At 42.1% G+C, this 27,904-nt stretch overlaps 2 protein-coding genes across 4 annotated transcripts; both read left to right on the top strand.

Annotated features, from left to right (window-relative positions):
* The first annotated feature begins 62 nt into the window (after nt 1-62).
* usf1 (upstream transcription factor 1) lies at nt 63-7,441 on the top strand. 3 transcript variants are annotated; one of them, XR_011178170.1, is made up of 12 exons: nt 63-111; nt 787-848; nt 946-995; nt 1,215-1,327; nt 2,162-2,275; nt 3,679-3,832; nt 3,966-4,053; nt 4,188-4,246; nt 4,337-4,431; nt 4,611-4,739; nt 5,982-6,089; nt 6,615-6,705. XR_011178170.1 is itself a non-coding variant. In XM_069147378.1 (11 exons), exons 2-11 carry the CDS (start codon nt 841-843, stop codon nt 6,702-6,704), a joined length of 891 nt encoding a protein of 296 aa, XP_069003479.1. In that variant the 5' UTR covers nt 63-111; nt 787-840; the 3' UTR covers nt 6,705-7,441. The 3 variants fall into 3 exon arrangements, 2 of the variants coding, with proteins under 2 accessions (XP_069003479.1, XP_069003478.1); XM_069147378.1 differs by lacking the exon at nt 5,982-6,089 and having other exon boundaries at nt 3,966-4,044; nt 6,615-7,441; XM_069147377.1 differs by lacking the exon at nt 5,982-6,089 and having other exon boundaries at nt 6,615-7,441.
* Nucleotides 7,442-7,568: 127 nt separating this feature from the next.
* Nucleotides 7,569-27,619, top strand: gkup (glucuronokinase with putative uridyl pyrophosphorylase). The gene is made up of 23 exons (XM_069147376.1): nt 7,569-7,692; nt 13,235-13,341; nt 13,437-13,481; nt 13,598-13,751; nt 13,830-13,901; nt 17,067-17,155; nt 17,291-17,447; nt 18,022-18,099; nt 19,252-19,343; nt 19,662-19,767; nt 19,904-19,983; nt 20,065-20,133; nt 22,012-22,072; nt 22,176-22,192; nt 22,291-22,348; nt 22,443-22,535; nt 22,638-22,698; nt 23,568-23,681; nt 24,300-24,357; nt 25,213-25,281; nt 25,359-25,422; nt 25,572-25,643; nt 27,057-27,619. The coding sequence occupies exons 1-23, from the start codon at nt 7,636-7,638 to the stop codon at nt 27,150-27,152; spliced, it is 1,869 nt and encodes a 622-aa protein (XP_069003477.1). The 5' UTR covers nt 7,569-7,635; the 3' UTR covers nt 27,153-27,619.
* Nucleotides 27,620-27,904: the final 285 nt, after the last annotated feature.

Below are 27,904 nucleotides of genomic sequence, written 5' to 3'. Positions count from 1 at the left end.
GAGTTCATAACTGATCTGAAACCGAGTGACTGGATTTCCTGTCGCGCATGCGCATAGCCGACGCTATGTCTGCGCTCTGTTGACAAATATCGGGGGAGGGACCACTGCGGCGTAAGTAGATCTTTGTTCAGTCTGGGATATATTCAACATTATTTAGCACAGTGCGCGTAGTTTAGCCCTTTAAATATGTTTTTACACCGTGTTTATTAGCTATTGCGGACGCTGCCTCCACAAAGGCAACATAAAGGAAAGTGCTTTGTGAAACATCTGTAAAAACCGCTGGGGCCGAGCGGTAACGTAGCAGAACGGGAGGACCCGCGTCGAGTAGCCGAAATCAGCGATTTGATTTCCGGTGAAATTTCAGAATTAAAATGTTGTTCTTTTTGTATCGCATTTGGCAACTTGGCTGAGTGACAGGAATAATATAAAGCTCCAAACCGCATGTAAAAATGATCTCAACACTTAACCAAAACGCGCTTTTTTTGAACACCGCTGTTCGTCGCACATGTGAACCGCCACCGACTCTCTCTTTGCCACGCTCTAGTTTTCTGCTTTAATTTTGAAGGACAGTCGGCCACTTCCTGTTGTCGCCCATAGTAACGCTGGCTGTGACTCAGCTCTGCGCTCACAGCTAGCTACCGCCAACCCCTTTTCTAACATCGTCTCCGGGTTTTATCTCCTGCTTTCGGCTCGTTGTGGTTAAAAGTCAATCTTACACTCGATATTCTGTGGTTTCGAGCAAAGTTCCTGCCGTCCCTTTGTCACACTTATGAACTTGTTCCACAGTCTGGCTGTGGGAGCGAGTGAAGGCGGTCTCCTGGTCCAAGACCTTCGCTCGAGATGAAGAGGTGAGTCCGCCGACCAGCCAGCAGTCCGTTCATGATTGAGCTTAATTAACCACTTCATGACTTCATGACTTCTCTCCTGCATTTATTGTGTGTGAAGCCAACAGAAAAGTCCTGAACCAGACGGGAGTGTTACTGTCAACGAGGAAGGTAAAAGAAAATAACTCACAAAATGAGTGTCACTACCTTTACCTTATTGTGAAAGGGTGTTTAACGTGCACACAGGGACTGTTGTGATATTTGCTTTAATAGGTGCTCGTCTTTGAGTTCAGACTTTTAATGTTACCGTACAATGAAGCTGCCCTACCTGTGTACTTACTTATGGACATCCGTTGAAGTTGACTTACCATTTGAAATGCCTCCTCTCAGGGTCCGTGGCCACCGCAGAGGACCCGGCAGCCATCGCCACCATTCAGTCTGCCGCCACCTTCGCCGATCAACCCATCAAATATCTCTTCAAGACGGAAGGAGCAGGCGGCCAGGTAGGACGCAGTGTTGAGAAAAAACATCCGGCAGGCAGAACAAATATTTGGGTTAACCTATGAGGTGTGGTTTCTTTTTCCCCCAAGTCTGGCAAAGTGTTCGAGGCTGAGAGGCATTTGACCCGACATTCACTGATATATTACACCTTAGCGGAAGTACGCTGTGGGGGAAAGAAAGCTCAATCTTTTTGAAGACACCACACAGAGACGGCAGTCGGATGGACGAGAGCACGGCAGGAAAACGATAATCGATATTTGATTCATATTGTAGACAAAGAACTGAAATTGTTTGGGATTCAGTTGTTCGGAAAATTAAGTAGTTTCCCAAATGTCACTACACACACACACACACACACACACACACACACACACACACACACTAGTGCACAGGATGTTTATAACTCTGGAGGTCAAATGAACACCAATGTAATAAACCATAAGGGATTCCTTCCTCATCTCTCTTCAGCCCACACCCCTTTAAAAACAAACAAAACAAAAAGTCGGTGTCAAAAGGAGCTCCTTTGATTCGCCAAGCAGCGATCACATGGTCACCTCTCTGGCTGTCCCAGTTGACCAGGTTCATAAAGCAGCTCCACTTCACTCAGCAGCCTGAGCGTTTGTCAGTTATGGTGTTGAGGTGTTTTTGGTCGTCATTGCGCACACATAAGCTGATTTTTTACAATGCAAGTTCAAGTCAGATTGTGTGTGTGTGTGCGTGTGTGTGTGTGCGTGTGTGTGTGTGTGTGTGTGCGTGCATAAGCTCTCTAGCGGTTTCTGTGTCACCTCACCAGGTAATGAGATAGTGACCACTCGGTGCCATGTGTTGGGTTGCAGGTGACCTACAGAGTGATCCAGGTGTCGGATGGCCAGTTGGAGGGTCAGGCAGATGGAGCTGCAGCCGTCAGCCTCGTCGCCGGTTTCCCTGCAACCACGCAGACTGTCACACAGGTGAGAACGACACCGGCGGACTGAATGGCAATTCAACAAGCACCTGCTTTTTTCTTTTTTTTTTAAATACTCTACTAAATACAAATGTTTACATTATGCTGCACATGAGAAGTCTTTAAATGTACACCGATCTCCTGTTCACAGCTACTTTATGCAGAATGTGTTTTGTCCGAATTTTCACTTTCATGCTCTGTTGCCAATTTCTGGAGTTTAACACAATTTGATGTTTCTCTGCTTCAAGTCCGGAGTTCAATCGTAAAACACACGTGTGCCATTTCTCCCAAAAACACAACTACCTCAGTGGCTGTTTTTGATCAAGTGATACAACTTGTAATACTTACTGATGACGGGTTTAGTTCCCCTCTGCTCTGTGCATGTGAACCGTGCATGACACCATCGCGCATAATTACATTTACTTTGCAAAAGTAAAATGAAAGCCGTGTCACAGCATTTTTCTGTGTATTTGTCCTTTAATGATTTAGGACACCATCACAAAACACATTTTATTTTAATTATAGGACACTAATCTGCTCTTGCCAGGATGAAAAAAAACCAACCTTCTTATTCTGTGGCTGTAGATGGGAAACACTGAAAAAGTTCAGTTCCTGCTCTTCATCTCTGCTGTTGTTCATGAACCATTTACAGACTGATGATTCACTTGGATAAGGAGGGCAGAAGTCTCCTTTAATTAGTGACCTTTGATTGACCTCTAGTGGCAGCAAGTAGCTATTACAAGTCACTGATTGTCTTGATTTCCAACTGTAACTCTGATAGACCTTTTTCACTGCTGACATCTGAACATGTCAACGCGGGAAAACACGGGTGTATCAGTGATTGTTGACATACTGACATGGAGCTGATTCCACCTGAGCTTTCCTTACTGTGACAAGTCTGTGAAAAAGGTCCATCAGGCCGCTGATATTTGCTGTATCAGCGATTTAATGTGATAACAAGACTGACGTGTTCAAGATCAGGCGTGGACATCGATGGGCTTCATTAAATACACAGTTGCAGATTTCTGTTATTGACCTTTTAGGACAAATCAGATGTGGTCCAGAGACGGGTGTGCTTTTATTTGTTTCTTCATAGAGGAAGGTGCACGTTGATTGACACTGACATTTAAAAACATCGATGTAAATGTGTCACTGTCAGCTCAACAGCTAATTTACAACCGACACAAACAAAGCATGACAAATGATGAGAAAACATTATGAAGTTGTAATGAAAAAAAGAAGACACGAGAAGAAAAGTGGGAAAAAAAACGAGAACTTTGTCTTCATCTTAAACCAACAATGGAGTGAGGTGTATAAAACACCACAAACAAGCTGGTCAAACGTCTTCGCCTGCAATAATGAATCTCGTCCATTCAGTCACCTCTGTTATTGTCTTCATGTCGGCTTCAGGCTGTCTTTTCCCAGTCGGAGGGGCTGGAGGGAGACGGCAGCGCTGAGACGCAGTACACCTACTACCCCGCCACCATCGCAGACGCCACCACGGGAACCATGGTGACCACGGTGCAGGCGTCCGACACCCTGCTGGGCCAGACCACGCCCCCAGGTCAGACCTTTCTGGAATGCCCGTGATTGAAATGATTCCCGCCGTGTGTATTCATGAAGATGTTCTTTGTGAGGTTGCTCCATGCTGAGTTGTCCGTGTTCTCCGCAGCTGACAGTAAGCTTTTCTTTCACAGGGCAGCTTTATGTGATGATGTCACCACAGGAGGTTTTGACCGGTTCCAATCAAAGGACAATCGCACCTCGCACTCAGCCGTACATTGCGTAATTACATTCCGATTTAACCCAATCAGAGCAGTTTGTGTCTAATTGAAAGTAACAAGCTTCCTCTGAATAAAAACCCTCCACATCCAGCGAGTGTAGCTCAACAACATCTTTGTCCTGCTCGTGTTTTCCAGAAAGCAGGAAGCTCCCCGGGGCTCCAGGGATGAGAAACGGCGAGCTCAGCATAACGAAGGTCAGTGCACACATCCGATGTGACGGTTCGTCTTACGATGAACTTCTACGTGAAGGCGCCAGCGTCAAATTCGAAATGTTGTTCCCACAGTTGAGCGCAGGCGCAGGGACAAGATCAACAACTGGATAGTGCAGCTGTCAAAGACCATCCCGGACTGCAACGTCGACTACACCAAGACGGGACAGGTGAGTGTTGGTTCTCCGTCCGTCCGTCCGTCCGTCCGTCCGTGAGCGGGTGTTTTACCCATTTGTTCCCACGAATTTCATCCTCCAGATGCTTTGAGGAAGATATAGAAGCATTAAAGGTAATACAGCTCATTGTATTTGTCAGTGTACCTGTTTTGAGTGTGTGTGTTGTGTTTCAGAGTAAAGGAGGGATCTTGTCCAAAGCCTGCGAGTACATCAAGGAGCTCCGACAGAGCAACCTGAAGCTGGGAGAAGATATCAGTGTTCTGGATCGCCTCAGGATCGACAACCAGCTCCTCAGACAGGAGGTACGTCAGCGAGCGCTTCGTGGTGCACATCGACCCCGACGCCGTCGGGTGTCCTTACTCATTGACCCTTTTTTGACATCGACCCTTCACAGCGGAGTAGAAAGAAATGGCAGCGACAGTGTTTCCCCCTGAACTTTCTTCTTTTTGCAAGCCAGCGTGAAAAGTCAAGCAAACTGCTGTTAGCTTCAGTTCAATTTAAATCCAGGATCAGACATAATGCAACATTAGAAAAAATATCTAAAACACATGAAATAAGTGGAAATTCATCCGGGAGAGTGCTCTCTCATGATAATCTACCTCACTTTCATTTCACTAGTGAGTGATCTGACAGTTAGAATACATAAAACCACCACCACCCAGTATTTGATTGAAACCAGACAGCTTGTATGTAGGCTGCATCTCCAGTGTGGTTTTCCACTCCTGGATGAAAACCAACTGCAGCTCTTCATGGAGCCGGTTGGAGCCTCCATGATGTTATCAGACGCATCCGAGTGACACATGAAGCAGCACATCAGGAGCCGTATTCACAAAGATTTCTTCTCATCCTCTCACAGAGAGATCTAGGAAACTTCCCAGAGCAACTCTGAGCAAGGAACGGACTGAAACTCTGAAAGAGATGTGATTGGTTGATTCAATCGAAATTCATTCTCTGTGACAATATGCGCAGACTGAACAGTGACATCCAGTGGAAATAAAATGAGCTGCGTGCCAATACGAGGCTGTGAAAGTGTGTTTGTGTGTGAAGGTTGAAACAGACTTCAGTCATTTTCACAGTCAACAAATATCTTCGCGCTGCGATCACTGTCATTTTTGCCGGGTTTTTTTGTGTTGCGTGGGAGAAGTGAGCGTCTGACCACAAACATCATCCCTGCACGATGCGATTCGTTTCCTTAACGTCATTCAGTGTTTGAAGAATATTTCTCTGAACCTCGTTGCACTTCTGCACTTTTGTTCTCTGCCGAAGAAATTCTTTGGCCTCTTAAGAGTCTCCGGACAGGAGGTGTCTTGAGGGTTAAGATGCTTCGTGAAGAACTTTTATCGTTACTTTTTATCTTTAAGGGGAAATTCTTATAAAACGTCACAATTCTGGGAATTTTCTTCGTCAGTAAGTATCGTTAGTACTAAACTTGCAAAGCGACATAGTGACCTCAGCATAGAGTTGATAACAGTAAATAGATATCTGTCATCATTCAAATCATCAGTGAGTAAATCAGGTCTTTTCTCTCCTTTCATGTCTCACAGAAAAACTCTTTCCCCTCGACGTCTCGACGTCTGACTGTCATGACATCACTCTGATGTCTTGTCTTGTCTCACAAGTCAAAAACCCAAAGATACTCAGCTCCCTGTAATGTAAGAATACGCAGAGGCTGCTTACTTATATTTCAGACGAAAAGTTTTTTTCTTGAAATTTGACCTAAAAGATGAATTATGAAAATAGTTGCTGCTACATTGTCTCTTAATTGACTAATCAATTAATCGATTCATCATTTCAGCTGTAACTTAATTACAGGAACTGGGCCTATTTTTTTTTGTGTGTTTCATTGACAGTCACTGCGTAGAATTTTATACAAATCTACAGCACGTCCAAAACATGTTTGATGGCAAAATCAGTTAGAAAGTTGAATTGTTGTGTTCTGGTCTGGTGGTTTGTTTACCTACGCTTTCAACCCAGATTAATCTCTTCACAAGTGCTTAGAAAAGCTCATAGATCGCTACATTCTCATTAAACACCAATTAGAAATGTAAACTTCCTGTTTCCAGACTTTACATATCTCACCTAGTCATTGTTGTTCCTCATTCAAAAGCTCCAGTTCGCTGTTTTATTTCTATTCATGTTTACTGACTTTCCTCCGTGTCGTCTGTGTTGTTGCTCAGGTGGAAGACTGGAAGTCCAAGAATCAGATCCTGAGGAACCTCTTGCGACAAAACGGCATTGTGGGATCATCCAGCACAGACCCTCAGTGAGACGCCTGGTGCCAACGAGTATTTCGAGACAAACCACATTCGGGCCAAACGAGTACTTGAAATGATTTGAGATACTTTATTTGTGATTGAGTGTGCATGAAATAGGGAAACAGAATTGGACATTGTCATTAATATTCCAATATTTGCTAAATGACACATTACATTGTCTTTTTAAACCCTTTGCCTGGTGAATAGAGTGCAGTCGTGAAAACATGATACGTCTGAAAAGAGAACACACAAAAAAACCACATTTCAGAAGTCGGATGGATTTTTAGCAGAGCCCTCATTGAATGCCTTCCTCTACAAACATTATGATTGTTCATTAGCCTCCAGTACATTAAGCTCTTAAACATGACCAGCTTCTCATGTCCGTTTCTTTTTGCTTAACCTCTGCAGCACTGTGCTTCTGTGTCAAATGCACTCATCTTAATGTCTCCAAACATTGTATTCACGCATTGACATCTTTTTTTTTTTTATCAGTAGCACTTCGTCATACCAAGTTTGTCATCCAGTTCAGAGTCCAACTCTATTCGCTTTGTATTTTCTATGTTTCATGAAGCCTCACTGGGGACAACAATTACATTGCAACAATGTAACTAACTAAACTACACGGGTTGGTAAGCATTGCATCGTTGGTAGGCTATGTATGTCTTTATAAGGAAAATATCTAATAATATACTGTATGTCATAAACCACGTTCAGCTGTGTTTATTAAAGTTGATAAATTGGTTAAAAGATGTAGAACTTTTTTTTTAATTTCAGTATCTCCGTGTCCGTGACGTCAAGAACGTGCGCCTGAGTTTTATTTTGAAAAGTTTCACCGGAAATAAGTGTTTTCGTTGACGCTGGGAGATTTCAGCTGCAGCGGGTAGAAGTTCCGCAAACACTGTTTTCATAGAGTGAAAATAAGCAACATACGTGCGGTTCAGCGATGATCTGCATACTGCTGGTGGCCGGTCACGGCACCGTGTTGGAGGCACAAATTAAGGTCAGTGTCTTGAATTTCGCAACTCAGCTTGACGCAGGGCAAAGTTTAATGTTAGTTGTGGGGCGGTCACTGTTCGCCGAACTGCCTTTAATAATTTGGCCCTTTGCCGCTTTCATACTTGTCGGTCAGCGTTTGTACTTGTTAGGTCTTCTGTTTGGACATTTACGTAATCACAACGATACACCGGAGCATTCGGCTTACATCTGACTGAAAAACAACTTTGTAATTTTTGTCTTAATTATATCTATTTAATTATTGGCCCGTGCTGGTCGCCACCGTTTCCAACAGAGCTTTGTCGTGTAAAATTGAAGGATTTTCTTTAAAGTTGAGTTTTTGATAATGCTATTGCCGTTCACTGATTTATACATATGCCGAATCATGCATATTTATAGTTATAGATGTGTATATTTATACATATGCCGAACTATTATATCACGGTTGACACGGCAAGTTTAAACATCTTAATAAGTAAGCGGTGTTACCGAGAGAGTAAAATAGCCTACCTGAGCGAGCTTTTCATTGAGTTTGTTATGACGGTGTTTACTACAAAAGAAGTGGAACCTGTTGTACCTTCTGAGAGTCCTCCGAGGTTACTGAAGTGTGTGTAAAAGAAATGCAAAACATTATAAATATCAGAAAATAGCTGTAATTGTAATAAGTAACGTAACATTTAATTACCTATTCAGACTAATGTAGCTTATTACGTGTGATTACGTTTTAAACTTTTCTAACAAACTGGGTTTTAACCCGGGCAAAAAAAGCTGAAGAGTTGTAAAAACTAAGTATAAAGTTGTCAGGCTTTAAATATAGCCTAACTTCAATGTTTCAAAAGAAAGCACAAGTAAGTAGGCCTACATCACAACTGACTGCAGTAAAGGAAAAGTATTACAATAAGTTTAAACCAAGTCATCATTCAGGTCGACTCCATGCTGATCGATAGATATCCGTGATGATAGAACTATCAACTACACTGCAGTTTTTTGAAAGTGGTTTCTGAATGACACTTTTGAAACTCTTCATCTCATCTGACGATCATCGATTTGATTGGCAAATGAGAGGCAGCTTGAATTCAAACAAGAGAACCAATAAAAAAAACCAAGCATCAGAATTTGAGCACATACTGAAAAATGAGTAGAGCCTGTCTGGACATTGACAAACACCATTTCTGGTTGGCTGGTTTTTGGGTGGTCCTGAAATCAAGGTACGTTGACGCACAGGGGCCCTCCCCTAGCACTACGGTGGCATAAAATACTACACAATGCGCCAACTAAATGTTTCTCCAAGTAACAGAGCTTTTCAGGGCAGTCAGCTGTTTGACATAACCAGAGATAAAGAAATTGCTGTCAAGTTTTTCTGATGTAATGTTTCCAAGAATTGGACAAATGTGAAGTCAAGTCAATTTTATTTATATATCGCAAAATCACAACAACATGGCACTTATCACGGTAAAGTTCTTACAACAGAACTTTATGACATTGTACATAGAAACCCAACAATTCAACGATTCCCACGTGAGCTAGGAGGGAAAAACTCCCCTTTAGGGGAGAAAAGGCTCCAACTGAGGGGAGGAAAAACTGCCATTTAACAGGAAGAAACCTCCGACAGAACCAGGCTCAGGGGTGGGCGGCCATCTGCCTCGACCGGTTGAGAGGAGAGCAGAGAAAGAAAAAGACAGCATAGAGATCCAAAACATGAACTGTTGGTGGGGCCAGCAAATGTGGAGCAGAGACATGCAGCTCCATGGCCTGGGACATCTGTGAAGTCAAACAGATCTTGACTTAAGGCCATCAAGATTCTTTTCAATCTCTCTAAGTGTGAACATAGTTTGTTTGTTATGCTTTAAACCAGAGCCTGAACCTAAACTAGGGCTTCCAGGTAGTCTACCAGTCACCCACATAGATGCCGAGGATTATTCTGCCTCATTGGACATCTATGCACTAACTAAAACGTTCTACAGTTCACCAAACCTTTCAGGTTGTTCAGCTTTTTAACCAATATTCCAGTTGAAGTGGTGTCAGCAGCTGGTTATTGCATATTCGTTCATCAAGGACTTTTTTTCTTGTTTAAAACGATTACCTGAACCTAAACTAGGGCTTCCTGGTAGACTACTTGTTTCCCACTTAGATGCCGAGGATTATTCTGCCTCATTGAACATCTATGATCTAACTCAAACATTCTCCAAGTTACACATGATTTTCAAGGCGGTCAGCTGTTTGACCACCCTTTCTCTCGATGAGGTAATAGCCGCTGGTTCCTGCTGTTTTTTTCACCAAAAAGCTCATTCTAGAGTCCAAGTGAAGATTTGTATTAAATATACAGAAATTCCTTACAAGTGTTCCTGATATCATGTTTCCAAGAATTGGAAAGATGTGAAGTCACAGTGATCTTGACATTTGGCTGCTAAAATCCCTTTCAAGGTTTCCAAGTGTGAACATAGTTAGTCTTTTCGACTTTAAACCAGAGCCTGAACCTAAACTAGGGCTTCCGGGTAGACTACCAGTTACCCACATAGATGCCGAGGATTATTCTGCCTCATTGGACATCTATGCACTAACTAAAACGTTCTCCAAGTTCCCAAACCTTTCAGGTTGTTCAGCTTCTTAACCAATATTCCAGTTGAAGTGATGTCAACAGCTGGTTATTGCATATTCGTTCATCAAGGACTTTTTTTTCATGTTTAAAACGATTAACTAAACCTAAACTAGGGCTTCCAGGTAGACTACCGGTTACCCACATAGATGCCGAGGATTATTCTGCCTCATTGGACATCTATGCACTAACTAACACATTACCCAGTCTCTTTACATCTTGACATTTGGCTGCCAAAATCCCTTTCAAGCTTTCTAAGTGTGAACATAGTTAGTTTTTTTTGGCTTTAAACCAGAGCCCGAACCTAAACTAGGGCTTCCGGGTAGACTGCCGGTTACCCACAGAGATGCCGAGGATTATTCTGCCTCATTGGACGTCTATGATCTAACTAAAACGTTCTACAGGTTACCAAACCTTTCAGGTTGATCAGCTTTTTTACCAATCCTCCACTTCACATGATGTCAACAGCTGGTTATTGTACATTTGTTCATCAATGACTTTTTTGTTGTTGTTAAAACCAATTACCTGAACCTAAACTAGGGCTTCTGGGTAGACTGCCAGTTACCCGCATACATGCCGAGGATTATTCTGCCTCATTGGACATCTATGATCTAACTAACACATTTTCCAGTCTACCAATCTTTTCAGGTTGGTAAGGTGTTTGACCATTCTTCTTCTGCCTTTTTGCTCATCAATAATTTCATCCTTGAGTGAGGTATTTTCAGTTCCCCTAAAGAGACTGTGACTTGTGTGAATGAGGCAGGAACTTGCGTTATTACTTCTGTGCAAAACAGGAGCATTTTTAGGTCATCCTTTCTGGTTGTCAAGTTTGATGGCAACAGCGTGGCCTATCTTTAGCAGAGGCAGCAGGGGGCTGTAGTGTGACGTCCGTCGTAATGGTGTTTTCATCCATATTTGACCAGACTCATCCTCAGTCCTTGTGTTTTTTCTTGGGATGGTGTATACAATGGGGTCCACGTCGCAAGGCCTTCCACTGTCCTGACATTTAGTATAACATGGATTACACTTACATGTTACAACAGAAAGAAATACCATCAAATAACATAAAATAAAATGGATGAAATAAACTAAAAAACAAAGCTCATTTTTGGACATCTGCCACCTTTGCAAAAGGAAAATCTCCAAAAGAAATCTTTTCGGTAAGGTAGTATTGGAGGGATTCATTATGTATTTACATAAGAGGGACTATCCTCTAAGATTTGCAGTTGCTGTAAAAGTAACATAAATTAAAATTACATGTTACAAAAGGAGACATTTTTTTTTCAATAAAAACAAAATAGGAAATTTATCTCTCATGAAATTTTCCACCTGTGAACAAGGAAACCCTCCAAAAGATTCATTTTTGTGAGACAGTAATTGAGAATTTTAAAATAATTTTTGTTTTTATCAAAAGGGACTGTTATACTACGATGGCCCCGAGGGAAAAACGCAAAAACATTTCACTGAAAACAAACATTTCACAAAACACAAAAACATTAGATAAAATGAAAAAACATTTTAACAGAACACAAAAACATTTCAGAAAACTAGGTTAGGGCTAGGTTAACAAGCTACCTTAGAAATGTTTTTGCATTTTGCAAAATGTTTTAGGGTTTAATAAAATGTTTTTGGGTTTAGTCAAATGTTTTTGGGTTTAGTAAAATGTTTTTGCATTTAATGAAATGTTTTCGCATTTAGTGAAATCTTTTCACGTGTAGCGAAATGTTTTTGAGTTCGGTGAAATGTTTTTTGTTTTTTTCTGAAATGTTTTTTGTTTTTTTCTGAAATGTTTGTGTGTTTCTTTTGACCCTCAGGGCCAGCGTAGTTTTCCATTGATCGTGTCCAGTACCAATAATATCAATGAAAAGTACATGTTACCAAAGAGAAGAAATACAACATAACAATATTAATTAAAATGAAATGAAATAGTATACAATTTGATCTTAAAATAATATGAAAATAAGTCAGACAGTTCGCTTTTAGCATGTCTTGTGTAAAACTACTGGGATGGGAAATGACCCAGTATAACTCCCTTCAGTAAGCAAACAAGTCCTCCAGAAGCTCTGTCCTTAAATTCACACAAACCACTAAACATTACATTAATCCAAAAACATGACAGTTTAACACCGCGTCTACCTGCTGCAAGTCCTCAACAATCTCATGTTTCCAAACCCAAACACTCAACAAACTGACAGCCAGAAACGGAAAAATATAATCCTTGTTCTTTTTCCACTAACGGTAGAAATATTCCCATGTGTCTTCAGACACCAGGAGTCAGTCAAATTTAGAGAAGTCTTGGAAAATGAGGAAAAACTCACCATCAACTCCAGCCAGATCCGCCGCGCGCCTGTCAGGTCCCGAGGACACGTTCCAAAGTGATGTTTTGGTAGTTCGCGTCACAATTACAATCCACAATGACGTAATACGGGCCAAATCCAAAATTCTGGAACGTCTGCAAACGAATGCACGGAAGGCATGCGCACAACTAGGTCTGTAATTCACACTGCCTCTCACCTGCCGATCAAATCTACGTGTGTTGCTCCAAGCAACCACACTAATTAAAACGAAGATATTTAAAAATAGTCCTTTAGGAACCAGTGTGCTGCTGATGGTTGGATCATCACTCAGCCTGAAGTTGACCTGAATGTAGAAATGAAAACTTTTCCATCTTTATTCAAGTTATAATGAATTTTTAATCAAAGTTTGACAGTAATTAGTATCGTGACATTTACATTTTTCTTTGTACTTTTCAGCTTTATTGCCCGGTTTAAAACATTCATTACATAAGTAATCAAATGTAATAAGTTACATAACTTTATGAGTTAATTATAATAGTTACATTACTTACTATTAATCTGTAACATTACATTCTGTGTTATATTACATTTCAAAAGTAACCTGTTTGTAAGCATTAGGATTTGCAGCCTGATTGTTTCCCTCTCCCCCCCCCCAGAATGATGACACAGGTTTATACAGCCACCTGACCAGGGTACCCAAGGCTTTGCTTCCCGGCATCGGAGGAAAGAAGATCCTTGACTTCTGGTGGGAAACCGTCAACATGTACGTATCAGCGATCCAAACATGAGCAGGTCTAATTTCTGATGATCTTTTGTGTCCCTCTGAAACTCACTGCTTCTTGTCTGATCCGTGTCCAGGAGGCAGCTCTTCACAGAGGTGTATCTGGTCACCAACGCAGACAAGTGAGTCCGAACTGTCGCACGACCCCGGACAGTGTTGATTTGGCATTCATGGCACCGTTTGCTGTCAAAGCTGCTTTTGTTTTCCCTTTCCTTTCCCATCTCGCCACACCGACCAGGTACAAGCACTACGAGCGCTGGGCCACAGCCAACGACTTCCCGGTGGAAAATGTGGTAAACGACGGCAGCACCACGCTGGAAGACCGCCTCGGGGCCGTGGCCGACCTGGAGCTGGCCATACGCAGCCGCAAGCTGCAGGACGACATCATGGTGGTATGGAGGCAATCTGTTTAATATTTGGTGCTTCACACAACTGTCTCTACGATCGTCCTTTCTCCTCTGTGTGAGCAGATCGCTGGAGACATGCTGTGTGCAGACCAGAACTTTGACATCGCTCAAGTTATTCGCTTCTTCAGGTCAAAGGTGAGATTTTCCCCTTAGAGATAGAAGTCATTCATCTCAGTCCAAATATTATATATTTATCTGTTCTGACATCCAGATCATCATTTGAGTGGACATAGACTCCTACAATCTAATGTGTCTTCAGGATATTCATCATGAAATATTAACACGGACTGTCGGAGCAGCAGCAGACTTTTCAGGATGAAGTCATAAACCCTTTAATTAATTTATGGATTATTCATTTGTCCATAAATGTATGGGTCATTTTTCTATTCCAGCAATTATATAAAGCAGATGAACCATACTGTATATTAAAATTATATTGTTTCTAAGTCTTTCTGTGCATAGTATTAATAATAACTAACACAGACTGTTATTGTCCACATCAACATGAATTTTAAAATCACATCACTTTATCTTTGCTCAGCAAAAAAAAACTTTTTTTGTGTTTTCCAGTTCCGGTGTGAGAGACTGATAGTCAGACTTTCAAATGAGTTATTATGACTAAGTTTAGGTGTCGGGTTTTAATTGATAAGCTTGAGTGGAAGATTGCTGCCACTCCTCCTCGGCCAGAATCTCCAGGAATGTGTTAACTAATATGACTGACAGGAGTTGATTCATTAATACTGACATATTCTTCCTGCTGCAGCCAGTCAGTCAATTAGATGATCGGTTATCAAACCATTCACTAACAGAGATTCAGACGAGAGAGATCTGATATTTAATAGTCTGCATTTAATTGTCATATTTTTGATCTGTTTAATTTGTAGTATTTTGTGGACTTTTTAACAGCAGCTGAAGGCTGACTTTTATTTCATGTTTCTCCTGTATTACCTTGCACACAGCCCGCTGTAACATCAGCAGAGATCCAGGTCAGGTCAGCGGTGTAATCCCTAATCACAGCCACATGCTTATGGTTATTGCAGAGGGGTTATTGCCCAAGGCATGCACCCCTCCTCTGTTTTGCAGTTGAGCGAGGACGGACTAATGGAGGCGTCTCCTGGGTTTTCGTGTGTCTGGAGTTTTCAGCTGAATCCATTTTGAATCCGAACCTGCCGAAGAGATTTAGTGCATCCATCAGCTTTTAGAAGTCTTTTTTCCTTTTCTTCAGGCCGACGTTTGACAGAAGAAGACATGTTTGTGGGCTCCACTAGTTCGATATTTGTCCTAAATAGTTCCTGTGTATTTATAGGAGCAGGCTGGAGGGTCAAAGTTCACGGTGATCTTTATTATCCCTAAGTGGTGATTTTTTTTGCACAGCCAGCAGTAAATTAATACAATCCACAACACTCACCAACTTGCACACTAAAAGTTACACAAAAAAGACACAAAATGACATAACACTGTTCAAAAATTATGTTTTAATGCTGCTTATCCTGCATCAAAGCAGAATATATCTGATGGAAGACACTTGTACTCAGTGAACAAGGCGTGACTACAGTCAACCAGGACTGACTGGGTTTTCTTTGTGGCTCTGACTCTGTATAAAAGACAGTGTTCCTCAAGATTAGTGCCACCAGCAGCCAGAAGTAGCTGCTCAGGGAACTACGTCAGATTCTTGGGCATACAGTACCAGTCAAAAGTTTGGACACACCTTCTCATTCAATGGTTTTTCTTTATTTTTTTATTTTTTTCTACATTGCAGATTAATATTGAAGACATCAAAACTATGAAGGAACACATGGAATTGTGTAGTAAACAAAAAAAAGTTTTAAACAAACCAGAATATGTTTTATATTTTAGATTCTTCAAAGTAGCCAGCTTTTGCTTTGATGACAGCTTTGCAAACTCTTGGCATTCTTTCAATCAGCTTCACGAGGTCGTCACCTGGAATGGTTTTCAATTAACAGAGGAGCCTTGTCAAGAGTTAATTTGTGGAATTTCTTGCCTTCTTAATGTGTTTGAGACCATCAGTTGTGTTGTGCAGAGGCAGGGCTGGTGCACAGTTCTATACAGTGAATAGATTCACGTTCAGATTAAACTTTATTGTCATTGCAGAGTTAAGGGTGTTGACAGCTGAGGGAAAGAAACTGTTCCTGAGCCTGCTGGTCCTGGAACGGAGATTCCTATAGCGCCTCCCAGAAGGAAGGAGGGCAAACAGTCTGTGGCTGGGGTGTGTGGTGTCCCTGACGATGCTGCACGCCCTCCGCAGGCAGCGCTTGAGGTGGATGGTCTCGATGGCAGGGAGTGGAGTACCGGTGATGCGTTGGGCAGGTTTTACCACCCTCTGCAGTGCTTTGCGGTCTGAGACAGAGCAGTTGCCATACCAAACTGTGATGCAGTTTGTAAGGATGCTCTCGATGGTGCAGCGGTAGAAGTTTACCAGGATCAGAGGCGACATGTGGATTTTCTTCAGTCTCCTCAGGCAGAAGAGATGCTGGTGTGCCTTCTCGACCAGGGTTGATGTGTTGAGGGTCCAAGAGAGGTCCTCTGAGATGTGGACACCCAGAAACCTAAAGCTGGTGACACGCTCAACCTCCGTTCCACTGATATGGATGGAGGTGTGTGTGCAGCGGTTGGTCTTTATGAAGTCCACAATAAGCTCCTTGATCTTTTCGGTGTTGAGGGCAAGGTTGTTGTTGGCGCACCACACCGCCAGGTGCCGGACCTCCTCCCTGTAGGCCGACTCATCGTTGTTGTTGTTGATGAGGCCCACCACATGATGATGCCTTGCCACATGCGTCAGGGGTCGGAGTTGTTGTTAAAGTATTCCTCAGTCCTTAGCTTGTGGCTGTGCTGGTGACACTGTTGGTGATTTATTCAAAATTCAAGGCATACTTAACAGCATGGCTACCACAGCATTCTGCAGCGACATGCCATCCCATCTGGTTTGAGCTTAGTGGGACCAGCATTTGTATTTCAACAGGACAACGAGCCCAAACACACCTCCAGGCTATGGAAGGGCTGTTTGACCAAGAAGGAGAGTGATGGAGGGCCGCGTCAGATGACATAGATATAGAAGAGGTTTAGTAATGACTTAAATGATGCAGTTAAAGGTGACTGAAGTAGGAATCCACTCCACAACAGTGATGTGAAAGTAAACAAAGCAACTTTTTGTTGGTTGAAGTGCTGAGTGCAGCTGCACTAACCCGCCCTCTGGTGTGTGTGTGTGTGTGTGTGTGTGTGTGTGTGTGTGTGTGTGTGTGTGTGTGTGTGTGTGTGTGTGTGCGTGTGCGCGCGCCACAGCCTGGAGAGCTCATCATCTACTACGAGCTGGAGGAGAGTGAGAAGAGCAGCTCCAGGGGCATCGTGGAGGTCTGCCCCGACACCAATAGGTGAGGTTTGCCTCCTCAGTGCAGGATACATGTCATTCCAGCAGAAACGTTCCAGTTTGTTTCTCGGAGTTCCCTGAAACGCGGTATTATGTGGCAGATTTTGGTTTTTAATCTGTTGCCGTTTTAATGAATCAGGATAACTCGCTTCTCGGAGAAGCCGAAGGAAGGGCTGACAGAATCGCGGCTGGCCAGCGTGGTGTTTTACTGCATCCAGAGAGACACGCTGTCCTACCTGTCGGACTTCCTCAGACTGCAGCCGCAAGCCGCACACAGGACCTTCGGACGATTCTGGGTTCGTAAGTGACGCTGCAGCAGCCTGTTGTTCATTTTATATGTAACATCAAACAGGAAAGATTTGTTTCTTCCTCTTTTCTCAGCAAAAAACAATTGCCTTGTTACATCATACAAGACTTCATTACGAGTGAATTTACTCCACAAATTCAACCAACCATAAGCTTTGGCAACGTTCCTCTGATACCATGTCCAAACCCCCAAAACCCTCTCACGCAATTCAGCTGAATTTCACCGTACAAACAAATCAGTGAGCTGAAGTCCAGGCTGTGTTCCACACACTTTCACTAACTCTGCTGTTTCTCTTTCAACTTTTCTCTCATTAGTCTGTGGAGAAAAATGTAGTATTTTCTGAAAACAACAGACAAAATCTACGTACATCCACTCTAACATTTACTATAAGCAATAGAAACATCAGCTATTTTAACAAAGCTGAACAACACTGATGTGATTTGATTTTGATTGAGGAATTGTAGTTTTGCCTCCCTTAGATTATACATAATCCTACTCGACCGAATCCAAACAACATATCAGGAAGTAGTAACCAGAAACTTCTGTTGGTCCATTCTGCTCAGGAGTGGCTCATCAACGAGAAGCAGCTCGATGTGTTTGGGATGAAGCTTCCTACTGGCTTCCAGCTCATTGGACAAGTGGTTTGTATTCTCACCTCACTTCATCAGTTGTGTTTTTAAGTTGTTTTCCTCACGTAGTCTTATGTAAATGCATAAATTATAGGGGACCCAATCAGAGATGAAGGTCTCATTTATTTTACAATACTCAAAAAAATAATGATAATCTTTTTAAAGGAGCAGTGCGTAGACTTTAGTGGCACAAAGTGGTGACGTTGCAGAATGCAGCCAACTGAACAACCCTCGTCTCATCCTCCACGACAGTAGGAGAACCTCCGCATAGCTCATAAAAAAAACGTGAAAGTCCTCACAATTTCAATTGATTTTACACCAAATAGAAAACAGAATTATGAATATTGTGTTGCATTCCTGTCGATAAATCATCCTAAATCCCACACACTGGGCCTTCAACAGAGAAAAAAAACATTTTGCAAGCTGCATTGGGCCATTTTGCAAGAGTTTTATACTTCTGATCAGTGTGCGCTTTCACTGAGAGTACCTACAGTTTGTTACTGATCGTTCCTTATAGATCAGCTCATGAGCATTTACAGGGAAGTTTCCTCTCCATCCAAAGAATACAGTTTATTAAAGACACTGAATCATTCAGAAATCGTGTAAAGCTGCTTCATAAAAATGATTTTCCGTTTGGGTGAAGGTGGTAAAGATGTTCAGCCTTTAAATCTGATGAATGAGGAAGACGATACAATTGGAACTAAAGAAAATTAAATTCTCTTTGAAAAAAAAAAATAGATGCCAAATTTAAAAAAAAATGTGGGAACCCTTTATACATGTACACGTAAATGAAGGAAAAATAGTACAACAAGAGTTGGAGGCATCCACCATCCTTTCTAACCCCCCTTTTTTTGTTTATTTGTTATTTTTTAGTTTGTTCTTGTTCCTTCTTTCTTTTTATGGCTTATGTTACCTGCTCAAACGTGAAAATGTGTATATGTGTAAAAGTTTGTGTTGTGTTTAAAAAAAAAAGAAAAGATGTTTAGCCTTCAGAACGTTACGCCAACATTAATACTCCTGCTAGTATTTAGGGTCTATATGTTGATCTAAACGGGCCCTGAATAGCTTTCTTTTATTGCTGATTTGTTTACAAAGATAATTTACAATCTTTCCTTCTTCTGATTAAATCTAATCTTAATACCATGTTTCCTCCTGACGCCTCAGGGCCTGTCAGACTACACCAAGTGGCTCACCCACTACTCCACCAAGCAGCAAAACAACGCTGCTAAATCCATCACCTGCCGCTCGTATGCCAGGTAAGAAAACACAGTTCCTCACACTCCACTTCAGTTTAGTTCAGTGCAGTTTTCCAAATGACATACTGCAGCTTCCTCTACGGAGCCAAGATGGCGACCGTTTAGGGTGGAAAGTGTCCTGCGTTTCACATTTCTTTTTTTGTACTGCATGTTTCTGTACTTGACAGTGTGAACGCACTTATGCACTGAAAATAGTGAGTGTTATTACAACATCTGGAACACAGCACAGGTTTCTTTTTAGCCTCTTTCTGCTCCCGGATTCATGATTAGAACATAATCTGACAGAGACTCGTAATTCAAATCGTTGATGATTTACAGGGTTGGATTAATGGGAAATCCCTCAGATGGCTTCAATGGGAAAACCATCGCCATGTCCATCTCAAACTTCTGGGCTGAGGTCACTCTGGTGGAGAGCCAGACTTTGGTAACAAACAAACAAACAAACAAACAAACACACACACACACACACACACACACACACACACACACACACACGTAAGCTTTAAACCCCTCGTCAAGGACGTACTCTGCTACAGTTAGGTACATCTCTCTCCGTGTAGGTCCTCGTCCCTCATCCGCTCAACGACCCCACGGAGTTCGGCAGCCTGCAGGATCTGTTCTGTATCAGCAGGAAGGAAGGGTGTGTATGCAGCGCGTTTAATGAGCTACAGGACAGACTTCATCACATCCAGCATTTGTGAACCTTCACCGTTCCCTGTAGGTACCTGGGAGGTCTGCGGCTGCTGCAGGCCACGTGTAAGAAGTTCTACCAGTTCTGCTCCAAACAAGGGTGAGAACAGTGTCTGTAAATCTGTACATCTTAAATCCAAGGCGATGTGTGTCTGAAGAGAAGAATCAGCTCGCGTAGGAAGATGAGCTTTAACGTATCCTCTCTACGTCCCGCTGGTATTTTTTTAAGAGCTGAAAGATCTTGTACAAAAGGCTCCGTTCACTTTAAACAGCTGCGTGTCTTTTCAAAGTGAAAATGGTTACAAAATCCACCAAGAAAAATGGAAACTTTACTTTAGAAAGCCTTTAAAACAAATGTATTTATATCAGAAAAGGAGTTTAGATTTTTGTCACTTGTTTGAGTCAATTATAGACAATATTTGATTGGAAGGACATTTTTGTATTAAACAAATACATGTTTTAGGAGACACCTTAAATAACAGTAGTGGATGAAGGAGTTGATGAGATGTACTTGGATATATTCCACCACTGTAAATAGCCTCATGTACTGCCTATACAGATGACGAGTTTATGAGATGCATCCATTAGGTCTATTGAACCACTGTGACAGTACATGAAGAAGTATTTGGGACTTTTAATTTGAAGTCTTGAGTATTGACGACCCAAAACACAAGTAACTAAAAGAAAAACTCTTTTAATGATGTTGGTGCAAAAACAAAACCTATTTCCATGTGAGGGAGAATCCACATGTTCCGTCCAACACAGTTCAGGGTCCAAAAGCGAGGACACGTGCTGAGGTACCAGAGGGGACGACTATAACAGAGTCCACAAGGCAAAAGAAGGTCAAAACGGATAACGGGCTCGACGGGCTTAGACACCACGGTGACACAACAACGATCTGACAAAGAAGGTAGGGAGGACGCAGACTTTATACACAGGAGGTCAGCGGATAATTACACCCAGATGGAAACAATCAGGGGCCCAATCCCGATGTCCACCTTCACAGACGGGGTTTAGGGTTGTCCCACTGTCAAATTGTCAAGTCTGAGGGCACCTATGCGGACTTTCTGGCCCCCTCATATGTGTCCTTTCTGTGAGTCTGCATATCTGCAGACTTTCCTGAGGACCTTTCCCATAGTTCATATAGGAATTGTTAACGTAGCCTCTAAAACGTGGTTAGGAGGTTGTCCTGTCAACCAAAAATGTAAAAAAAACCAAAAACAAGCATGGATGGTAGAGCAGAAACCCACTCAGAAGTAGGAATATCATCTTGCTACACGCTGCTGTGATTATTTACTGCACGTTTGTAAAGTTGTTTATATTTAAATTCAAATGTAAGCATTTGGGTTTGCTGGTGTTAATTCCTTTCCCAAGTTTAGGTAATTTCAACATTTATGTATAAAATATATACCGTCAACTCCAATATATAAAAAGCGGTGATTGTCAGATACTTCTTGGAGGTGTGGCATTCTTTCTTTTTCAGTTGCGTAGTTGCGTTGTTTCCCAGCAGGGTGTGATGTCACGATAATGCGTCCCATTTTGCTTTTTCATACCATTTCGAGCCCTCACAGACTCAAACACTCGCGCGCGCTACAGCTGCAGCACGCATGTGACATCAGGGAAGTTCATGAAGGTTTAGTCCTCAGGCTTTATGGTGCCGTTTGGGATCGGGCCAATCAGACCCAGGTGGGAAGACAAAGAGGACAAGAAGGTGAAAATAAAACAGGAAGTGAACATGAAAGACTTTGGACAGAGAGACAGAGGACCAAATGATGAGGAAAAGACAGACTGACAAAACTAAACAACGAGAACCGAAGAAAATGGACAGGAAGAAACTGACACGACAAAAAGACTAAACAACGATGAACTGTGACAAAAGCTATTTTTCTTTTCATTTAGATTTTCAGTTTCTGGGGCAGCAGACTCTTTCATTTACTTAAACTCCACCGTTCACGCAGCTGTTCATTCTTTTCTACAGTATCGCTTTGACGAAGCAGAACTTCACACTGAAGTACGACACCAACATCCCTCGGCAGGTGGTGAGGATCCATTCACGTTTTTCTAAGAATAAAAACATTTCAAATGGAAAAGCACACATGTCCTCTTCTAATTATGAACTTATCTATCTCTGTTTAAATGAAGGGCCTTGCTGGAAGCAGGTAAACACTCCTGTTCGATTATTTATTTTTCTGCATATTTAAAGAGAACTTTTCACACTTTGGATTTAATAATTGACCTGTTTACAATCTCTTCACAGTGCCATCGTCTCGGCAACCCTGAAGTGTCTCATGAAATTCTACAACATCACAGACAATGTGAGGATGTGAGACACTCGACCCACCTCGTGGTGTTTACCAAAGCCGTCGGAGCTGCCTCTGGATTTTTCAGCTGTTTGCTTATTTACTGTAGGATCTCCCGAATCCAATCCGAGCCAACTTCATCCTCAACGTGGAGACCGATGAGCTGTTCATCACGGCCGGCCTGCAGGACCGAGTCGTGCAGGTCAGGAACACGATCAACGCCACGTCGTCCCGCCTCCGTCAGCACTGCACCAGAGCTTCCACCCGCAGTAACAGGACCGCCGTGTCCCTCTGTCTGTTGCAGGTCTACGAAGGATTAGTCTACATGGATTTCAGCAAGACGCTGATGGAGGAGCAGGGATACGGTACTGACGTCACCGTCTGTCAGCAGATAATCAAACACAGGAGGCAAATACAGTATTGTGCGAAAGAAAAGTTAAAGGCGCTAAAAGTGAAGTGAAGAGGCCATTAATAGATTTTATTCATCATTCTATTTCATAGAATGTGCAGATGGATTTGACTTTATTTGTACAGCATCAGAATAAAGTGTGTCGCTGTAATCCAGTCAAGAAATGACAATGGCTGAAAGGCGTGAGTAATCTGTTTGGCGTCTTCCAATGTTCGGTAGGTTCCAACTCTGGCAATATTTTTTTTAAGGTGATAGAAGGTGTTTTTTGGAACATAGTTAATGTGTAAATTAAAATCTAATTCTGAATCGAGGGTAGTTTTTTTTTTTTAAACTTTTGATCTGTGCTGTGGAGCCAAACTTCCAAGCCTGACTCCTCGACCCTGTGCACACCTGCCATTCAAATCCGATCCAATCTGTCCCGGTGTGATCAGAGTGGTCAGCTAAATGTTCAGGTGTTAAAGCACCCGGGACGCCCTGAGATCTGATCCGCTCACACCACATTCAGAGATTGCTTTGGCCACACTGGAAGACCGCCGACTGAGCTGACGTCCTCCGAATAAGCAATAAAAATAAACGCAGCTCCCGGCGCCACGTTCCTGCTCCTCAGGTGTTAGAGCTGGTGATCGGATCACCCGGGACGGACTGTTAATGCCGGGTGCGCCTTCCCTCCGTCCTTCCATCACACCATCTGTTGCAGGACTCCTTATTCTCCTGGTTGTATGTTCCAGCTCGTTGACTGAATTTGGATCCCATCAGACGTGGTGATGAATAATTGCACAAACCTTTTGCACAGATCTGTATATTTCTTTTGTTTCCCATTCTCAGGTAACTATGTGTCCATGGACATGAGTGACCTCCCACCCTTCTGGCTGGCCTACCTCAGCGACCCCAGTGACTCCGGACGCATCCACAGCAACATCCGACAGCGCTGGCTCAACGGTAGGCCGTCACATCAAACGTCACATCAGCTACTTTTGAAAGGAGAGGATGATATCAAGCATATTTCTGATACAACTGATATTACTGGTCCAGATGGAAATATCTCATCAACTGTCGGATGGATTGCTGTGAAATGTGGTGCAGACATTAATGTTTCCTTGAGGACGAATCCCACTGACTTCGATGATCCCTTCACTTTTGCTCTACTGCCTCTGCGGTGAAGTGAAGTCGCAGTATGATTATGTATTTCACCAGGATAATTCACTCACTATTAATATCCCCCTCCACCCACATCACTTTGGTTTAAAATCAAAACTAATGAATAATTCCCATCAGGCTCAGCTGTACATAGTGCTAATGTAGTGATCAGTGTGATTTTTGGTATCACAAAGGGTTCTTCACTGGGCAGCAAAACTCCTGATAAAAATTCTCAGTTTTAATGACAAAGACATTTTTTTAAAGTCCTTTATTTTTATTTTTATTTTTAAAAAAAATTTAATAACCTGCTTGCCCACGTTTGTGCATACTGACATCTTTTTGTTCCTTTAAATACTTTTAAAAATGAAAACAGACGGGTTCGTTTGTTGAACTACTTTCATGACTCTCGTCTTTCCACAGGGGAGACGATGGTCGTTGAGACCATGAAGACTTTCGCTGAGCTCACTGATCAGGCGAGGTTGGTTTCAGGAGGAGATTGTTTCTGTGTCTGCAGTAAATACCAGTAAAGCTTTTCTCAAACAAATAACAGTAAAGATTTGACATAATTAATCATTGCTGTGTTTCAAATGTTGTACTTGTGTACTAACTCTCACTATTTTGAGTGCATAAGTGCATTCACACTGTCAAGTACAGAAACATACAAGTTACAGTATGATGCCCTGGCAAAGGTCCAAAAAAAGAAGTGTGAAACGCTGGACACTTTCCACCCTAAATGGTCGCCATTTTGGCTCCATAGAGGAAGGGGGCGGGGCCACACGGGTAAAGAATTTTTCAATTAAGGCTTCTGAGGAAGCTGCAGTTGGTCCTGAACACAAAAGTGTTTATTTTTCACTGCTGCTGCTGAACAGAAGAATCAGTGTGTTTATTGAGTGTTTTAAACAGAGGACCCAGAAACACGTTGATTTCAGGGTAAAATAATTAAAGCTGCAGATATTTTGGAGGGTGATGTGTTCACATGCTGACGTTATTTCCTGCAGTGTGTGATTTGAAACAACCCGACTGTCAAAATTCCTGCACTGCACAAGAGTCCTAACATGTAAGGGTACTCTCTGTTGGTGTCCTAAGGGAAGTATGTCATTTAAAACACAGCACATCAAATTAATTATTTCTAAACTTTGCACAATGGTCTTCAAGTAGCTTTAGGCTCTCTGACATGTTGTGTAAAATTTTTGCACTGTGAGCTGCAACATGCAAACATGTATATTTGCTTCTGTGCAGGTAAAAGTGTGCTCGGTTTGTGTCTTTTCATTGGAGCATTCGAGGTGAATCTTGTGTTCCCTTCACAACTGACTGAGAATGTTTCTCCCCTCAGGGCGGCTCTCCAGGACCGAGACTGGAGCTGTCTGGCGCGACTAATGGATGAGAACTTTGAGCTGCGCAGGTCAACAATTCTGTTTTGATTTGAGGCATTCATATTACATTTAGACTCAGAGCTAACCATAACAATATATCCCTCAGGTCTGTCTACAGGGATGACTGTCTGGGTCCCGGGAATCTCAAGATGGTCCAGCTGGCGAGGCAGGTGGGTGTTCACAGGTTGCACCACCTGCTCGGAGCGGGGCGTGTTTTATTTAACAGCGTTCCCTCTTTCTCTCCACCTCCGATTCTATGTGTGCCTGCAGGAGTGTTTTTCTATTACTGTATTCATAAAGTTTCTGCTGCTTCTTGCAGTTTGGCTCGGCGGTGAAGTTGCCAGGCAGTGGAGGGGCCGTGGTGGGTCTGTGTCTGGACCAGGCCCGACTGGTAAGACAAGGAGCTTCATATTCATGTTCACATTCCTGTGTCTTGATCACTCGGCTCATTACATGGAAAATGTGTTAGTTTGTGTCCTGATTACAGTCTGGAAACCCTGTAAGCATGACGGTTGGCTCGGGACCAATCAGGAACCAGCAGGCTTACCTAAGTGTTGATGTTGAAGTCAGGCGTTTGTTTGACTGTGACAATAGTGGCTGAGGTGGTGGAGCTCGATGAAGCGAGATAAACAGTGGTAGCAACGCTAGCAAATATTGAGGAAGTGAAGCCGAAACAACCGCAATGTTTGGGTGCACAACGTTGTCATATGGCGTTCGATGCTACTTGGGTAAAAGCTGCTCCAGTAGCTTCGAAAATGAACCCGAAGTCTACGACCAGTAGGATGGAACGACTGGAAACCATCATCTATAGAGCTCTGTCAGACCCATATATTCACTAAGGGAATTTGGGTCTAGTAATACAACATAGCCTACAATAAAACATGCACATGAATCTACAAAGCTATATTATATTTTTGTTGTAAACACCGATCAGTCGCATTGATCAGAACTGAGCTGTAGTCAGAGAAGAAATGTCCTCTTTTAAAACTGAGTCGAGTTTCTGATGTAATCAAGAGAAATCCTCTTCAGTTTTTCTGCTAAATTAAAGATCAAATCTTTCATTTTGGTGTTTTTCTTGCAAGATCAGCCAATATTTGGTTTATTACCCAGAAACTCTAATGTATTGATTGTTTCTTGGACACTTTTGGTTTTGGTAAATCTTTACGTTTCGCTTAATATTACTGTTTCATCCCTCAAACCTTTTACCCTCACAAATGAGTTTTTATTGAAACTAAAGGCACAGCAAACCCAACAGCTGCAAAGTTTGCAAACTGTTCCATGAATCTTTCACTCATACGAGCATTTAGATGAATTTAAAACAAAAAGAACAAGTTGTTTTGTGACCATAGCTGTAATATTTTGGCCAAAAATGAAAACAGTTGGATGAAAAATAAGGGGGAAAAAAATGACAGGATGATTCTCACTGCTATTTGACACTAGAATTGGACTTTTCATTGAAATGGGAGATATTATGAGTCCAGTAGTTAGTTTAAGAATTTGTTTTTAACAAATTTAAACAAATGGAAAAATGTCATCACCCAACTATCGGTGCCACAGCTGTACAGTGAAAAAAAATGCACCAACAACCCCTTTGATGTGACCTTCAGCTTCTTAAAGTGTCATTTAACAGAACCGCTGTCCTCTGTGCTCACTCCTTTCTGGCTTGGTGGGAAACAGTTTTAAGATCTTGGTAACATTAGTCATTAACCTGCTCTGAGGAGTCAGCGTTGTGATCGGATGATGTGAGGGGAGGATCTGAAAGCGGCATGTCTCTGTCTGATGCAGCTTGTGTTTGGCCCACCAGGTGGAGATGAGGCAAGCTTTCCAGGAGGCCGGCTGTGTCTTCTGTGTCATCGCACCATACAACCCATCTGCCAGCGCTGTCGGCGGCCAACACTAACCTCATACATCTCCACACGAATCAGTCGGGCCGCCCGAGGCCAACACACAGCCGTCGGATCAACATGGCACAGTGTGGCCCTCCACACAGAGTCCCAACGTCATTTCATAGGATAGATTGATGGGATCTATTACAAGCTCTTGATCAGTTACATGAAATCACATGAAAGCCATAAAAAATAAAATAATCCAGGTTACCATCAGGATCTTCATTCTTTGATGATAGTTTGTGTAATAATTTACCAGATGGTCCAAATAATGTTGCAAGTAGTGCATCAATTTATTCTCCGAAAAGTAATCTGTGAAATTTAAGACTGTTATGGTATTTGAGGTCATATCATCAGCAACAATGTAAGAACTATGAAATTATTTCTCTACGCATGATGCATTAATTGTATATCGTCTATGAAGAATCTCAATATTTTTGTATAATGAATGTAATTTTTGTACATAAATTAAAAACAAATTGAAAAGCTGGTGGTGTTTTGTTATATAAAGTGTAGCTCAACCAATACTGTATTTTGGGGGCCAATAGCAATATGGATTAAAATGGCCAATATATGTTTTTTTTTCTATATATATATATACATATACACACACACAAACATATTTTAGCTGACATCAGTGCACTGAAACACTAAACTGGGAATTTAATTATTAGAAATAATTATATATAAAAAAATATAACTACTTCTACTTTGCCCCAAGCATCTTTTTTTTCTGCAGTATTTTATGTAAAATGTTTTTTTTTAA

Source organism: Embiotoca jacksoni, unplaced genomic scaffold (genome assembly GCF_022577435.1).
Source record: "Embiotoca jacksoni isolate LCO1_2020_lvr unplaced genomic scaffold, fEmbJac1.0.p SCAF_14, whole genome shotgun sequence".
NCBI classification, from domain to species: domain Eukaryota; kingdom Metazoa; phylum Chordata; class Actinopteri; family Embiotocidae; genus Embiotoca; species Embiotoca jacksoni.
Note: the sequence above shows the minus strand (reverse complement) of the source record. Positions and strands in the feature narration are given on the sequence as shown.